Below are 18,432 nucleotides of genomic sequence, written 5' to 3'. Positions count from 1 at the left end.
TAAGGTGTTCCGTCACCTTCCCAGGGATGGAAGGGCAAGAGCTCGTGAAGAAAGAAGAATGGGAGTTGAAGGGGCAGCAAAGAAGCACTCTGGTGAGCAATGGGGCTTTTGGAGATGTACACACAAGCCTGAAGAAAGCTTTTTGGGCTGTTTGTGAGGAGGTTTCCCAAAGCTATTATCAGGGCAAGGATGATGTTTACCTGGCTGTTTTTCACTGGAGTCCTTGCTAAATGTTGTGTGAAAGGGAAAGGTCTTAATGCTGTTATGGGAAGGTGAAGTTTAAGTTAAGTCCTTAAGTCCTTTGAGTCCTGCTGGGAGACATAGGAAATAGACAGCAGTGGCTGCCTACATGGAGAGATGCAGTTCAAGTCTTCACAGTAGTGTTACCAAAAGGTTACTTTGCTGTTGTTCTTTTGTTGTCAGTTTTTTGTTTGTTTGGGTTTTTTTTACTAATTTCAGCTTGTTTAAAATTTCTGTTTGTAACTAATACTGACCTGAAAACAGAGACATAAAAACTCAACTGAGGATGTTTAAGCATTATTTTGACTAACCTGACATCTGAATCTATGAGCTTGCTGTTCTTTAAGCAAATTTCTTTGCTCCTGCTTTTCTTTCCTTGCTTTCCTTTGCCCCTTTAGTAAAGCTGTACAGTTAAAAGACATTTTTACTGTGGTTGAATTGAAAAATGGAAGGGAAAAAACAACTTCAGACCCATCAAAACATGTCCTTCAAACTAAAGTTAATTTATATTCCTTTTTCTAGGCATTTGAACTTCTATTTATTTCTTTGTTTTAATTCCAATTGAGCTCTCAAATAATTTAGGATTATCTCAAGCTTCATTTTTGGTGAATTTGCCAGTGTGGGTGAGGTTTGTGGGAATTATTGTTCTCTTTTTGCACACAGTTGCTCTCTTTTACTTTCTGACCTTATTCTTACTGAGATTCCCAGCAAGCTGCTCATCACTGCACTAGCTTCTGTTCTTGTGCCCTTCCCATGCCAGTGGGAAGAGAAGCATGAAACTAACTGGGATCATGTAGTTCCAGTCAGTTTAACATTGCTGCTGCAGCCACGAGCAATGATTTTTGTGTTGCAGAAGAAGAAAACACAGTCATCCGATGTGATAAGCCCAGAGGCTTCTCCCACTTGGATGTTTTAACAGAAAATGTAGGAGGCTTTATGCAACCCTCAAACATAGAGCCCTGCAGCCAGGTTCAATTGAATATGAGACATGGTCTTTACAAGCACCATGCAAAATAGTATTTTGCAGGTTTTTCAGCAATTGTCTTTGTTTTCTTTTTACCTTGTATGCTTTAATGTGCTCTGATGTCAAATTTCATATTCTGTGTGCATGCCCTGATACATTCCTGTGTTCTCTCCCAAACACAGAGGTACATTCACACACACACATGCACGCATCTTACAGGGAAAATGTTGTGTGCATCAGGGTATATTCATACCCCATTTGAGATATAGAGAAGAAAAACAGTAAAGCATTGCCATGAAAAACGAAGTATTGCCTACAGCAAGTCTTTCTGTGCCACACACAGCACACAGGGGCTGTCATGGCATGTCAGCCTTCATCCACTGCCCACTCTGTATCAGGACACTGAAGCAAAGCAGCAGTGTATGAGTTTAGTTAACTTCTCCTAAGTCTCAATTTGACAGATGGATGAATGATTTCTATGAACCACTCATCTGTTTACTTCTGGGCTTTTTTGATTCCATTAATTTATTATTAATGTGCCAAATTATGTTGTTTGTACCAAGGGTCAGATCATCATTTATAGCTGCCACGTAGACTGAAATAAATCCCACTACTGGGACAGACCACTCGCTCCTTGGTGCTGCTAGTGCTGTGTCTGGTGCTTCCTTTGATCCAGTTTTAATTCATTTTTACTCTTTGTAAAACCTCAGTCCACTTTGATAATTAATACCCAAGAAATGTCATGCATGAGGATCACTGAAAGTTGCATTGAAGAAAACAGGCTGATTAAGAAGGGTAGAGAAATATATATCAATATATTAAATAAAAGTAACATTTTAGCTTGAAAGACTGCAGATGTGAGCAACTTTAGCTTTTTGAAGGGGAGAGTGTTTCTTTGGGTTCAGGGCTTCTTCAGGCACTCTCTTATCCTCATTCCCTTCTTTCAGTGGGATGTGTTTAAATCTAGGTGAGCTGCTGTGGTTAAAAAGGAACTGTATGTGTAGGCAAAAATATCTTGTAAGCTGAAATAGGAGATAACTAAGCGCTCCCGCCTGGTGTTGATGGGATTACCAGGTACTGTGAATCACTCGGGCAAAGAGGCCTGAGGTGACACTTCAGACTTGTTATTACACCAAGGATATTGGTTCCGTTTAAAATAAGTAAGTAGGGTCATCTTAGTGTGGTTCAGTTCAAAGCTTTGAAAGTGTTTCTTATTGGAAAGGTTTGAAGTAAGCAGTTTTGATCCTTCTGCAGCATGAGCACATCAGTGGCTGACAGAAGTGGCCGCTGAGCTGCTGTCTTTGCCCCGTGCCCAGCCCCTTCTTTAAACGGGGATTACTTTTAAAACAACCAATCATAAGAAGGGGTGTCAGAAAACTATTTTGTAAGCATTTCTCTCCTTTGGAAGATGCTGTATAACTGAGGCTTTTCCTTGCCTTTGATTTTTCTTTTTAAAAGGATTTTAAAACCATGTAGTCCTTGTCCTAAGATACGCTTATTACAGAGTTCAGTGATGTTCCCTGAAGTCATAATCTAGCTTGAACTGTTTCCCCTGGCTATACTACGAGACAATTTGACTTTGCATGAAGTTTTGAAAACCATATGTGGGGATAACGTTTCAACTTCATGCTCTCTCTACACTGCAAATGACAAAATACACTTTGAAGTGCTTTTTTGTATGCTCTACTGCTGACTTTTGCATACGAATGAATATTAATAAAAATAGGTCTGTGCTCACTTTCGGTTTTAATAGGATGATCTGTCATCTCTTTAATTTTTCTGTCTCTTGAATTTCCTATTTTTAAAAGTTTTATTTTGTTTGTAGTGCCGGGCCCTATACCTGCCAAGTCGGTGAAAGGAACTCCCTTTGAAGATAAGATCTTCCTCAACTGGAAGGAACCTGTGGATCCAAATGGCATCATTACTCAGTACGAGGTAATCATTAAACAGCTAACAAGCATAGGATAGGGCTAGGAAAGTGCAGCAAGAGGAGTAGCTGATGGTGGGTGTTTCTGCTCTCTAGGCAGCTATTCAGTTCTATGCTGCTTTCATTTACAGAATACTGGATTTTGTGTAGTGATTAGATGTTCAAAAATCATAATTATGGTGCATATGTTGTTGGCTGGCCAGCCCTGTTAAGTGGCTTTGGCATGTGAATGTAACAATATTACAATCCATGTGGGAGGTACTGGTTTTAAAAATCTTGTATCATCGCTATATACCCTTTCAAAGGCCCTTCCAAAGGCATGACAGCCATGATCTGTGAAATCTTCTCTGTTGCAAGAGAAGGTTACATGAAAAGTAAAGATCTTATTAAATTTGGAGCAATGTTCTTTAGCTTTGTCAGATCTTTAGATACCACCCATTGAGAAAACCTCTATACATCTTCTGTTTAAAGTTCATTTAATATATGAACCTTCTGGGGTTCTTCATGGGAGGTTGGCAGGAAAACCAGCTGATTTGAGGAAATCCAAATTTTCCAGCACTCCTTTTTTAAAGGAACAGAAGGTATAATTTTGTGTACTAGTGAATTATAGGAGGAAGACAAGCTGACTAACCAGACAAACCCCTGTAAATCTGTTTGTTTATCTATTTAATGCTAACAAAGTTCTTCAGATATTGTGGGTTAACCCTGGGGCAGCTCAGCCCCACTCAGCCACTTGCTCACTCCCCCACAGTGAGGTAGGGACAGAATCAGAAAGGCAAAAATGCAAGCATTTGTATTTTAATCACAAATCCAAAACGCAGCACCGTACGAGCTGCTATGAAGAAAATTAACTCCATCTCAGTCAAAAGCAGTACATTAAGCTACCATCGCTGGCTTTAAATTTATTAGCTTGATTTGGATACTATTTAAATATGATTATTAGAAGAGGAAAATATATTACTAGAAGTGAAAAATAAAGGGTTTTAGTGGAGATGGGGAGAGTGGTGGGGGTGTCCTAACTTAAATACAATAGTGAAATTTTCCATACATAAACTAAAATCACAAAGAATGAAAGATGATGGGTACCTGCATGATCTTTCAAGTGAAGCAGACTCCACAATAATACACATCAAGTCCTTGTGGGACCCCCAAGACAGCTGGGGGTACCATGTGCCCCATGTAAATGAGCATGTGTCTTTTGTTTCCTCTGATCTAATCTAATGCCCTTGTGCCAAAAACTGTAGCAATTATTACAAAAAGAATTGTTTTCACAGGTCAGCTATAGCAGTGTACGGTCGTTCGACCCTGCGGTTCCAGTCGCAGGACCTCCACAAACCGTGTCAAAGCTGTGGAACAGCACACACCACGTCTTCTCACACTTACATCCTGGTACTACTTACCAGTTCTTTATACGTGCAAGCACTGTCAAAGGATTTGGACCAGCAACCACAATCAATGTAACAACCAACATCTCAGGTAAAAACAAAACTCAAATGTGTGTGTGTGAATGTTCACTGGTTTTATAAGCTGTTGGGGGACATGTTTGGCAAGACTTGAAAAATTAGGAAACATGAAAGAACCCCCTGTCCCCAAATCCTATCATATTGTTATATGATATCCTATCATATTACTGATAATATTTTTGAGCATAGTTGTCAAAGAGTAGCATAAGTTCAGGGATAAGTCCTTGCATGAGATGGAAATTGCACAGCTGTAGTTGTCAACTGTTTGATTTTGTGTAATCTTGTACTTTTATCTAAAGATTTTGAAGTGCTGCGTAAACCTTAACTAATCAAGCCTTTCAGCACTCCATAGGTCACTAAGTACTGTATTTGTTTTGCAGATTAGTAAAGTCAGATGCAGGAAATTAACTGACTTACTCAAGGTGACACCACTTAGCAGCACACAGCTGTAACAGAATTGGGGCAGTTGGGAGGAAGTATGAATTCTTTTTCGTCAGACATAATAGGTCTGCTTCCTCGTGCCTTTGTTCATTTACTGCAATGCACCAAGATTGACGCTATTCATCTTGGTAATGCACTGCAAACTCTAGAAGAAAGTAATGTCAAATGGAATGCTTTAGTATTTTCATTTTCTTAAATTTCAGTATTCTTAAAAAAAAAAAGATAGTAGTTCATGCAGTTGATAGCAGATGATAAGTCAACGCTGTATCTAGAGAGACTGTTGATTTTATGACATGGAGACTTAAGAGCTTGGCAGAGATCAAAGTAGTCAGTCATTTAGAAATGTAAACAGCACAAAGCAGTTATTTTACTTACTATCTGCCATAATGAAACTTATATTGTCCTGTAAAAGGAGATTAATAATGTATTGGAATGCACCTACTATTTCTCTGGGAAACTACTCACGTAGTCTCTTCACCCAGTTCCCAAAAACATGCACATAAATCAAAATGTGAGAAAATTCAAGACAGAGCTCCTTGAATTATGTAGCAAGTGAAATGCTGTATTTGTTATAGTTAACTGGAACAACTTCTTGAATTCCATCCCAGCACATAAGTACTAGCATTCCTTATAGCCCAGCCCCTTCAAAAAAAGTCAACTAAACCACAAAAAAAACCCCAAACGACATGTTCTGTTCCATTTATCTAGCTATTAGGTTGCTTTGAAGTCTAGTGTTTTACTCAGGTTCTTTTAACGTCCTTGTGTCTCTTCACAACAAATTCCAATTCATAAATTTTCAGGGATAATGGTGGTGTAGTACTTGCACACTTGTCGTCTTTTCTCTTTGTAGGAGGGAAAAGAAAGGTGTAATGATGTAATTTCTTGCTAGCATGTCTGTCCCCCAGACATTTCAGTATTTTAAGAAATAAACACCTCAACATGTTTCGATTATTTAGGACTACAATGTGTTTCAGCTTCTTCAGATATGCCCTCTTTCTTCACCCAGAAGTTTTGGATATTTTGTCCAGAATCCAGTCTACCACACTTACTAGACACAGTATGAGTCTGTTAGTTGATAGGGCATGGTTAGTACTAGAAAGCTTAAAGGCAGGCTGTGACACCCTTTGTATCTCAATTCCAGCCTGACCTTTTTCGGCTTGCTTTATGCTAAACTGTTGTCTAGTTTCACTCTGCATAACTGATACCTTTAATGAAGTGATGCATATGTTTCAGGAAGTGCTAGCTAATAAGGAGTGAAATTATTCTTTTCAGCCATGCTTACAAGTGACTGCTGTGATCATAGTGAACGTGGTATAAATAGTAATTCGTAAATGAACATTAAATTAATATTATTTCTATTAAAAATATTTCCAGAAATAAGAGCAATTTCTGTGTTCATCTAGAATCTGGGACTAATGAAGTAAGGCTCTTAGTCTTTCATTGTTCTTCTATCTATTGATGTATTATTGTAAAATTAGTATGACAAATGATTGATATTCTGCTAGGAGACATCTTTTTTGTGAAAGTTCATTTTGAAATATACAAGCATCACTAACACTTTTATGAAGGTACATCCACATATTTAAAAACAAACAAACAAACAACATCCAGACGCTTTTCAAACTTCTTAAAGATTAGTATTTAGTAGACAATTATTATTTTCTGAGTCACAGAAAAGCCTATTTCTTTCCTTGCACTAGAACTGAAGTCAGCAACACTTTTACCAGTGAGGGCTGTGGTAGGTTTCTGGCAGCAGATTCAAGTTGAGTGGTTGAAGTGATCACTGACACCAGCCATCCAACCCACAACAAATATTGCCGCCACAATGTGAATAGATTCCTGAATTGCTTCTAGTTTTGTCTTTGATTTTGTTTCTTCCTAATACTCCGGGCTGCAACCTGCCACAATTGAGAAACTGGTTCATGAGCAGCTTGGCCATCCATTGTTAGAAATGGAAGGAGAAATGAGCATGAGAACAGACTCCCCCATGAAATTGTAGTGCACAGATGCATGTCTGTCCAAGCCCGGTTTTCCTGCACTCTGGTTGGTATTGATGTTGTCTCTCCTGACATTTAAGAGAGAAATATGGAAGGTTTTTAAATGTGGTAGAGGCTGGGTCTTCAAGATGGCAAATATAGTTGTTTTTAATGTAGAAAGAAGAAGGCCAAAATGGGACTTCGTAGTCTTAAGGTTTCTTCTTGGCAGTCACCTCCTCCCTCTATTTCTGTCCTTGAATAAATCTGTTTAGCTTGATAGATATCATGGTTTGAGGGGAAGCAGTTAGGGATGGGGTTCTCGGTTGCTGGTAAAATTTGATTTATGCTTTAGTAAAAGACTGCCTGACTGGAAAATCATTAAAAAGGACTTGCATAGCTGATGAAGATTGTGGTTTTGTACTATATTGCAAACAGCCACAGTCTCATGAAAATTCAAAATGTTTTCACTAATTTGTTTCTCATTTTTTTCCGTCCCACTTAACATCTATCAGCTCCCACTTTGCCGGACTATGAAGGAGTCGATGCATCTCTCAATGAAACTGCTACTACAATAACTGTACTCTTGAGACCAGCACAGGCCAAAGGTGCACCTATCAGGTAAAATAAATAAATAAATAAGATATTTTTTACTTGATTGTATGCTGTCTTGCAGCTCATAAAGCTGTTCATTTCCAAGTGATATTCATTTATTCATTTGACATTACTATTGGTTTTTTTGGCTAGACTGAGCTTGCTAATAGATCTGTAATTAATAAGAAAAAAAATTTTGTTTTGTTTAGATAATCATGACCTGAATCATCTGTCCTCTTTGATTTAGGGTTCCCAGGACCACCTCCTTTCCATTATTTAATTTTACTTTCTCTCAGTGTCTCTGAAATATGAGATTGAAAGGTGTTTGTCAGAAAGTGGATTTGAAAATAACACTTCCTCTGCAGTGCTTCAAATCAGCTATTCTACAGCATATATGTATGATTGGAAAATTGGAAGCTCAGAGGAAATGGGAGAATAATAGTGATGAATACAAACTATTTGACCTTTTTCCTCTCAGAGTGCTTCTTGCTAGAAATCATGTAGCAAGCTATTAAATCTTATTTGGCATGTCCCATAATCATGTTAAAATGTTTCATTTATGTTAACTTTGAGAGGTCTTTCCCCTTCTGCTCTCTATTGAGAGATAATTTAATGCTGTTTGGAAAGATTAGTCCACATCCTGCTCTTTGCTTCTACTTGTTAATGCAAATTTTTTGTGCTGTTATTTGATTCCATTTGTGTTTTACTGCTATGGCTGCATCAGCAAGATTCAGGGACAGAACTGACTAATTGGGGGTTAATTAGCTACTGAGCATCGGAACCTTTTCATGCTCTTACACTTGTGACATTTTGGAGACATACAGGCTAATACATTTCATTCTGTGTTACATTAAGTTGGTTACTGTGGCTCAGCTGATACTGAGTAATGTGCCTGAATTCCTAAAAGCAGAGGAGAATTAACTGTTTCTTAAATCTGTTTCCATTAAGAGGAATGTATCTTTTATTTGGATGTTGTGGGGATGAGTCGCGTATCTATAAGCATTTTTATATGCTTATCATACAGTCACCCTTATGATTTATGTGATCAAGTTATTTATTTATATTCTCTCATAGAAGATAATCCAAATTCATCCCCTTTATAGAAGATATTGATGTGTTATATTAATAAATAAAATTGTATCCCTATACTTCATTAGTTTCTGAAATATTACCATGCAGCAAACATAAAATTTTGTGGAGTGTGAAGAACAACAAAGTGTGCAGGAGTATATTCGGTACAGGACTCTGATTCCTAAAACAGATTTTGTGTTGAGTTGATACAGTAGAAAACAGATCTGTGATCTAATCAATGCCAAATCCTATGCAGGTACATAAACTCACTATACACCTTTGTAGGTGCTTTTAAAGCCTGCTTTTTGGCCATATCCAAAGCTGTCCCTGTCTGAGAAATGTTATACCTATCTCTCATCTAATCAATGCCAAATCATTTCAGTCTCATGCCTGTTCCCCCAAGGTGGCTGATGCTTAGGCTCGCCCAGAGCACACCTGCCAGACTCCACTGGGATCTGCTGATGGCCATGCTCATCTTCTCTTCCCAACATTTATGCAGACAGCAGCAGGGTCCTGCTGCCCACCCTGTAGAGGGCCAGTCTCACATCCCAGGTTTCTCTCCTGGGGGTTTTCTTTTGTGAACTGGTAGCATGATGGGAAGTTGCTGGAGAATTACCTGTACCTAGCTCAGGGATGTCTGGGTTCTCTGTACTGTACTTGCAGGCAAGTAACTCACTGCAGAATAAACTTGAAGCACACCACCTCATGTTTATTCTCCAAATTTTCCTTACAGCATCCTCAGTCCCATGGCATGAGCTTGTCACTGTGACCTACAAAGGTAGCAAAAAGGACCTCTGCACTAAACATTAATAGGTAGTTTGCTAGAGTATTAATAACTGTTGTTTGAGTATGCTCTCAAAAAAAATGTGTCTTTCTTCCTGACTCCCATCTTCCCTCTCCACTTTAATTTCTAAAACCTAAGATGCTCCACTAAATTTCTAACATCAGAAGGCCAAGGAAATAAGTCCTTCACCATAACAAGAGAGCTGGGCTTTATTTTTAAAACAAAACAGGTGATTCATTCCTTACTCTGAATGAGGAATACTGTCCAGGGGAACACAGAAGACATGGTCCCATTCCCTTTCCTGAAGTTATGCATATTGCAGTCAGGTATTTTTCAGCAGCTTCCTAATAGGGGAGATAAATGTAGCACACTGAAATTCTGAATTGATTCAGTGCATTTCATTAAACTTTATGATGCATTTTAGTGAAGCTTTACTCCATCTATACTGCAGTTGTGTTTCCACTACAAGCTGGCTTGCTGCCGTAATGGGTGTTACTAGGTAGGTGGGGAAAAATAAATTGCTGTGCCTGCAGCTGTGATTGAGTAGAAGGGACTCAAATGCTGTTCTTTAGCCTGAAACTGAAGAATACCGTTGGCTTTTTGAAAAGATTTGTTTGCATCTAGTCCTCTAATCCCTGGAGCTGTAGATGGTCAAATGGTCATTTTATTTAATAGCAGTAGGTCCATGTTAAAAAAAACAAAGAAAAAAAAAGCTTAGTCTGGTACTCTTTTGCTTTTTTAGAAAGAGAATTATACTATGATAAGATTTTGTTGTACCTTAGCCTCTCCATCAGCACAGCCCCCCAGGAAACAGATGTTCCTTAACTCAAGTGTAATCTATGTGCAGCTGTCAATCATTTCTTTAAGATACTAGATGCCATAGTCATCAGTTTAAACATGACTCTAATCATATTTTCCCTGTCAAGTGTTATCATGTAATCTCTAGCATTCTTTATGGCCTCCTGAAGTTTCAAACCAAATTACAAACTAGAAATGCAAAGGGAGATAGGACGAAATGAGTCAGGCTCACTGTGAGGCAGGTACCGTTTCACTATCAATCTTATAGATGAGATCCCAGTCAGTAGCATCAATGGTGCTTCAGTGACACATTTGAAGACATGCATTTGTTTTGTCGCTGTAGTTTTCTGAAGGATCCTGAGCATCAGCAAAACAATCTTTTGTTTTCAAATCCTACTCCAGATGAGGATTTATGAACACCATATATCAGAATCAGCACAGACAACTTTTTAATGATGAAATTTATTTTAATTGATTGTTTTTCTTATAACTCCATCTGCAAAATCAGGTGTTTTTCACTTTGCAACAAGACTAATTAACTGGATTATGGCAGGGAGCAGCTAAAACTTAATTGTCAGTCAGAATTCCAAGAGTTGGAGTTGTAACTTGGGCTGTCAGTCAGTCTGGCACCTGTCAAAGCTGTGTCTCTGCTAGACGCTTACAAAGAAATCTCTAGCTGATATTAAAGCCTAGTCAGAATAGGGCTGAAGTATGAACAACATCCTCACCTCTTCCATACCTCTTTAGGAGCCTGAATTTTTGGGGAGAGCTGAGAAGGAAGATCTGTTGGCAGGGGTCTCCTTTGGCTGTTTGTAATTGTCTCTGTCAATGGGGAGGTACTGTGCAGGTTTTCTTAGGTCAAAAAGGAGGGTTTTTTACATGAAAAATAATTTCTTCATGCAAAATCAGCTGAGGAGCTCTTCACCTGCTATATCTTCAACACTTACAGCAGGGTGTCCTTTCCAAACACTGTTATATGTACATAGAGCTAATAGTGCTGCTTTGGAGCCACTATAACATTTAGTAAATGGGTTTAAACAGATGGTATCACAAAGGGCCCAGAGGTAAGTGACTGTATTCCTCCATGTCTTGTTAGCCTATAAAGTTGCATGGAAAATACTGCCAGATCCACTTTCCAGAAAGGACAGGCACATCTTTTATTTTTAAGATACTTTGTGAAAATTTAAAAAAAAGAAAAAAATTACAAATAAAGATCCATAGGAGACTTTAAAGACTTTCCATCATTTACAGTTCTTTAATTAACTAAAAGTAATTGTAGAAATGCAGATGGCTACAATGTGTAGGTCTATTTCTTATTTTCCAGATTTTGTAGCTTTTCAGAAGTAGGGGCACAAAAAGCATTATTTTTGAGATCCTATTTTATGTAAGTTATTTTATTTGAAAACTTTTCAGAACTTTCAATTTTATTGTGAACTCACACTTAAAATTTTGCCATACCTTTTATATCATATTCAAAAATTCTTGCTCTCCTGGCATTCAAAGAGCAGAATTTGTGTTGGTCCAGTCCTTTGGCAGTTCATGAGGGAAGGAGCAGAAACGAGACATCTTTGTTCCCAGTACACTCCAGTTGGTTGGGTGTGCAGCTGGGGAGTGGTGGTTTTAAGCCTGCCTGTGTCCAGGGCCAGGCCAGGGAGGAGATGAACACCAGTAGTCATTTCTTCCCTTGGAACATTATAACCAAAAATTATTTTTAATATTTTACATCCTGTCACATTTGTAAAATACTGTCATTTTTAGGGGTTTTTATTTGCTAGTACATTAATTTTGAAGCGTAATGAAAGATTCTGGATATGCAGGGGTCTTATGGAGGTGATTTGTTGGTGCAGACTGCATTAACTGGACATGGTTAATAATAGACTTTACCACAGAAAGTGATGTATAACCAAGTTCAGTCCACAGTTTATGAAAAACAGAGATCCCTGGAACTAACTCACCTTTTTTTTTCTTGATGTTCTTCTTTTTACCTAAAGATTTAAAAATGAGCTGACTTTTTATATTCCTCTTGGTCACTTTGAAAGGGAAGAGGCTTTCCTCCTCAAGTTTTTAGGTTCTAGGAAAAGGGATGCTAACTTCTTCTTTCAGCTCAAGAAAGATGTGAAACTAATTTCTTATTTTTTTCTTTTCTCCTTTCTTCCATTCCCCAGTATCATACTTCATCTCTGCCACTACAGTTATTGGGTTTTCTGGGCAGTAGTAGCTGAGAAAATTGACAGAATAATTTAACGCTGCCCCATAAGTTCTGAAATGAGGAGAGTTGGTTTTGTCTTTGTCTGTGCCTTTTGGAGTCCCTACAGCAATGCAGTGGTGCTTCCAGACCTCTGTTCAATTTTCATTTTTCTGTTTAGAAAGCTTTAAAACAAAACCAAGACAGGCAATTCTGCCGGTTTAATTGAATAATGTTGGATATGGTCTACATGCTTAGGCATATTTTCTTACATAAAGTCCTCAAATGTAACTACCTATAAATTGTGTGAATACACATGGGTGTATATATGCATATGCATAGATATAGTTCTTAAACCCCCCAAAACTATTTTTTTTCTTTTTTTTTTTTCTTTTTTCTTATAAACTGAAGAATTGCCTCCTGCTCTCGGTGTGCAAGTTCTGTACTTCTGCAGAGCAGAGGAAGCTGATAATGAGTTGGTAACATCCTGCAGTTAGGTAGTTCCCCTAAAGGAGAAAGAAGAATTGTAATTAACTGCTCTATTTTGAGCAGGTGATTTTGAAAAGTAAGCAAGCCATGGACCATTTCAAGGTATTGGGAGGTTGGAATGGTGTTTTAATAGGCCGAATGCCATCTGCTTCAGCAATTTGTAATATTTTATCATTGACAACTGTAGAGGAATGAGGTGGTCTATTTTGGTGGAATGGACAGATTTCTGTCCATCTGTGCTTGTATTACAGCATGTCACTTGTACTTTAGATCTGCATAGCTCTGAGCCAAGATAGAAGCCACAGCAAGGTCAGGAGGTGGAGAAGCCTGTCAGCACATTCTGTCTCTAATGATATGACAACTGCAAATTGGTGCTTCAGGCACAGCCTGGAGGCAGTCATTATGTTGGGCCTTGAAGCTGAGTTTTCTCTAATATCGTTTCAAAGGAAAATGCTAACTTCAGATGCTTCTGATTAGCCAAGAGTTTAATCTGTTGTAATTTAAAGTCAGATTCATTCTTGTGTTTCTTCAAGAGAAAAAAAGCCTAAAAAACATACTTAATCATTGTTAGAATGTTGTGTACAGAGTTGTATTGTTGTTTTTCCTGAAAAAAAAAATTGATGCTGCTTCTTTCCAATGGCTGAATTGGATAGCTTTGCTATCTAAGTCTTTGTTTCTTCTCTGCATCCATGCATGTTCTGTCGTTTCCTTTCTTCTTTTCTATGTTTTCTTTTTAAGTTTACACAAAGCAATTGGGTTAATATTTTTATGTAGAGATTTGACCCTAGCAGGTGTCTTTAAAGATATGCTGGTCTTCCTCTGTTTCACTAGTGCCTACCAGATCGTTGTTGAGGAGCTGCACCCACACCGAACTAAGAGAGAAACAGGTGCCATGGAGTGCTACCAAATCCCTGTCACCTATCAGACCGCTCTCAGCGGAGGGTCACCATATTACTTTGCTGCTGAGCTGCCCCCAGGAAACCTGCCAGAGCCAGCCCCTTTTACTGTGGGTGACAACAGGACTTACCAGGGTTTCTGGAACCCGCCACTGGCTCCTCGGAAAGGCTACAACATCTATTTCCAGGCCATGAGCAGCGTTGAGAAGGTAAGAGCCAACCACACCTTTCTCCTGGAAGAAGTCAAAGTGGCAAGTAGGACTGTGAGAGCTGGACATAGTAGATATTGGTAGTGGCACTGCTGTAATCCCTTCCATGCTGTGATGGCATGACGATGTGCCATTCACATTTCACATGGCCCTTTTACTGCTACTAGACATTATGTTACTACATCTTGTAGTAATAATCTCGGAAATAACTTCAGTGCTGTGACTGGGCCTCCTTGGTAAATAACGCCCATAGCCCTTTCCCCAGTTCTCAGAACTTGCACACTTCATAAGATTAAATTACTGCAGGATGAACAGATTGTGGGCTGCTCAGCGGGCTAATAAGATGTTACGAACTTTTTCAGACTCTCGCAATGAACATCAAATAAAAAGTAAAAATTTGCTTGAGCAAAAGTAACCTCAGACTCACGGTGTGGTTTTGAGAGTCTTTCTGAAAAGATGTGCTTGGCGCTTGCTCTACTGCTGTGCAGTAGTAAGAGTATGGCTGTCACTTACCTTCATTCTCTCCTTGGTGTTTCATTTTTAACTCTGTTGCTGAGTACTGCTTGTGGTGTTCTGTGCATACGGAAGGGGAAAAAGCACCAGGGAGGGAGATTCCAGGTGGGAAAAATAACTGTGGCTCTGCAAGCCCCATGGCGTTGCTCTCAAATGATTTTTTTCCTCTCATAAGTGAAAAACAGGGGAGAAGAATCAGTGAGGAGGGAAAAGATGGTAGCTACAAAATCTTCAGATATTTAAAAATTTAATTTTTTCATTTGTAGTTTAGAAATCTGAAGGAAATTATAGTAATATGTCTGTAAGAATCTCCATAGGAAGTGTCCAGGCAGGTCAGAAAGGAGCTAGAAAGAACAACCAGAGCGATAGCTGCTGAGACTCACCAGAGCCATCGAAAAGGAGCAGAAGCCATGTTTACCCTTCCTTATGTTTGGGTCTCTGTGGTGACTAAACAAATCCTAGCTGATGGGCAGCCTTTCCTTGGATCCTTTTGAAGAAAAGCTCACCTTCTACCTATGGTAATGAAAATTGCGTATGCATCAGGTCAGAATGGGGAAAAAGCAGGAGCTAATGAAACTGTACTGGAGCTGCTTGAGAACTGGAAGCTTTTTCTAAATGAAGAGATCATTCCCTCTTTCTAGTTCTTATCTACAGACCTGTATGAAGCAAACAAAGCAGAATAAAAGGTAACTTCTAGTCACTCATTCGTATTTCTCACACCTGCAACATATATATTCCTTTTGCTTTTGTTGGCTTCTAGCTGACTAAATTGTGAAGAAATTTGTTTCATTTCCCAAGAAATAAATTGGAGGGAAAAGTAAAACAAAAATACGGAACACAAAAATAGATATTAATTTTGTCTTTTACATTTTGACAACTAAGTAGAAGGTGAGGGAAGAACATGTTACATTTCACTTTAATTTGGTATCAGCTTGTGAGAGAGTTAAATTCTAAAATAGTTTTCTCTGGTATGATTTAAAGCTTTGGATCAAGTTTCTGTTCCTAGAGGAATTTGGGGTGGGAGGTTTTGGGTGGACTGCACTGCATTCTGCCAGGACAGAGATCTAGTGGTTGTAAGGTAACCTCTGAGCTGCAGATTATTTAAACAGGTGCTTTACTGTAAACCAGTGGGCTCACCAAAATAGTCAAAGGGAAGTAAAGTATGCTCTAAAGTACACTATAGGGATGGGATGAGGGTTACTTTGTGATCCTCACAGACATTTTGAACAAAAGAGGACAAGTAAATCCAGTAACTGCAGAGAATGCTAATTAGGTAAAATTATATCAATTAACTTTGCAGGGCTTTCATTGAGATTGAAAAATTGTCTTTAAGGAACACTTGTGAGAAGCCTCAACTTGCAGGTTGCTCATTTTTTACAAGCTGCATTTACAAAACAGCATCAATGTATCTTGCCTGTTGCTTGGCAATCTTTAAGAGGAGAGAGATCCCAGGGGACGTATTCAGTCATGGAGTGCTGGAGGGTGTAGGACTAGAGGGAGCATATTTTATAGAATGAAACTGTCATTATTGTATTTTCTAATTACATGCTAATATTGTTTAGCGTGACCTAATACAGCAGCAGCTGCATCCTCTCACGCAACCTTATGCTGTTTCAGTATATTTGCCTTTAAAATGACTGCACATTGTACAAAAAGGTCAGAAAACCCATTTATGACTGACCCTGGTCTGTTCAAGTTGTCCAAACTGTGCATAACTGAGTCATTTCTCTGTTCATTTGTTTCAGTTGCTGACCAAACTTCTGAAAGAGGGGTGGGGAGGGGAAGTAAAAACATAAAAATTGTCTTTGCATGTGCATCTTCTCCTGAAGCACTTCACTGTCTTTCCTGGGCAGATTAAATAGGTTGTAGATGAATTGTGTCATATGTGAAGGCACCTGCGCTGCTTCTGTGCTAGTTCCACAGTCAGAAGCATGAGGGAGCATGTTGCTGGCATGCTTTGGGTGACTGTACTCAAGACCATCAGGATGCAGCAAGACAAGATAGTTTGGACATAGTGCTGAGCAAATGTACCTTCTTTGCTACATGGTGCTGTTGGAGGTGAACACTGGCTCAGGATTACTGTGACATGAAATAAATAGGAGCACCAGTCCTCCTATTCTCTTATGCACCCTCTCTCTGTATTCTGATGGCATGATTTTCATTTGATTTGAATAATCTGAAACATCTAGACTGTCCTGCACCTTTTCTCCACATTGTTATCCTGAACAGTACAGACCAGTGGCTGGATTTCATCCAGCTTTTGTAAAGGCAAAATCACTCAACCTTCTCTCCTGCTAAGCCTATAGCCCTGAGCCACCTTTTTGGGTTACCTCAGCTGATCAGCAGATCTAGGATGAATTTATGGAGCAGGGAGGGCAAGAAAAAGCAATCTGTTATGACTGTTTTCTTTACTTTTTCCTCCTCAACAGGAAACCAAAACTCAGTGTGTTCGAATAGCTACAAAAGGTAAGAGGTTTGTCCCTACATGTAAAGCATCTTTTTCTAATGAGATGTGGCATTTCTGTTAAATGTTTGATACAAAGCCAGTACTATCCCTTTATTTTGAACCACTTGATTGTCTTAAAATGTAATGGGCTACTGCTTTTTATTCTTTGGTATTGGGCCAAGAGAGTACTGTTCCAGCAATACTCAGAATTTAGACAAAACAAGCACTCCATTTTTTTTTACCCCGTCTGTGATTTTCAAGATCTGCTTTTAGGCTGCTGGAGGCAGCAGGTGGCAGATAGATGGACTGGAGACTAGAAAGCCCACTTGGATAAATTATCTGTTATACTAACAATTATTTCCAAGCAGGGATGAAAATAATTTAAATGAAGAACACAACAGTTAATTTTCCTAAGAAAGAGCTCTGAGTGTTAGCTAGACATACTGGAGGCTTGATTTGAGGAAGGCTGGTGTCTTTGATAGCAAGTGAGGCCCAGGGCTAAGACTGACTGCATAGCTGTGAGAATAAATCATATTGACCCCACATACAGCAGGTTAATCACATACTGCTCACTCAGAAATGCTGTTTCATCTTCAAATGATGACTTGGTTGTTCTGCTTATTGTTATCTCTTTCTTTGACTGTATTTATAGCCATTCATTTTGGTTGCTTGATTGTGTCAACATGAGAGTTGTTTGATAGACTCTGGCAGCATAAACAAAAAACGAGCTTGCAAATGCTGAAAGAGTACTCTACAGAGTCCCAGCACTACTTACATTGTCTCTTTCCAATTGCATATTGATATTCAGCATAAAAACAACTTTAGATATGAGCAAGTGGGCATTTAAAGTACTGCAGTGGCACATCAGCACCATTTTTTCAATCACTTTAAGTCTTATTCCAATTAAAAGCTGATGCCTCTAATGAGGTGGTAGCAACCAAACATTTTCTTGAGGAACCAGAAAATAGAATGTACCTCTCAAGACGTGTTAATATTTTCATCAAGTGAGGTAAGCTAATAAAAGCAGGAAATTAAAACCATGAGCTAAGTCTTCTGTGAAAAGTACATCAGCATTATCTTTCTTATGTTTACCTAGCAAGACTAAATGTTTGAATTAAAATATATTTGCATAAACAAATATTTATGTACCACAAGCATATATTGCTAGGTTTTCAGTTAAGGAGAGTCTTGAAAGGCTCAGAAATAACTATAATGGTGCAGGACTGAGGAAGGGAAAGCAGTGATCTCTCTCATCATACATTTTATGGATAGTAATAACAAACTGGGGAAGGAATTCACCTGGCTTATGAAGATATTTTTTTACTTAACCATACTCTGTCCACCAATCTCAAAGTAATGTTCATGTGAACAATAGTCCTGTTAGTGGTTTCTTGCATGCCTTCCTCTGCCATAACACTCAAGTTCACCCCAATGGCTGT

The 18,432-nt window shown here is 38.7% G+C and overlaps 1 protein-coding gene across 1 annotated transcript; it reads left to right on the top strand.

The window, feature by feature from the left end:
* Window positions 1–3,029: 3,029 nt before the first annotated feature.
* Window positions 3,030–17,013, top strand: LOC104544170 (receptor-type tyrosine-protein phosphatase kappa-like; the record flags this gene model as incomplete). Its single annotated transcript, XM_010188956.1, has 5 exons — window positions 3,030–3,139; window positions 4,406–4,607; window positions 7,524–7,629; window positions 13,761–14,034; window positions 16,977–17,013. Coding segments are annotated over 5 exons (729 nt in total), but the record flags the coding sequence as incomplete, so codon positions are not given.
* Between the last annotated feature and the right edge of the window lie 1,419 nt (window positions 17,014–18,432).

Source organism: Mesitornis unicolor, unplaced genomic scaffold (assembly GCF_000695765.1).
Source record: "Mesitornis unicolor isolate BGI_N332 unplaced genomic scaffold, ASM69576v1 scaffold44967, whole genome shotgun sequence".
Lineage (NCBI taxonomy): Eukaryota > Metazoa > Chordata > Aves > Mesitornithiformes > Mesitornithidae > Mesitornis > Mesitornis unicolor.
This window is presented reverse-complemented; position numbering and strand designations above follow the sequence as displayed.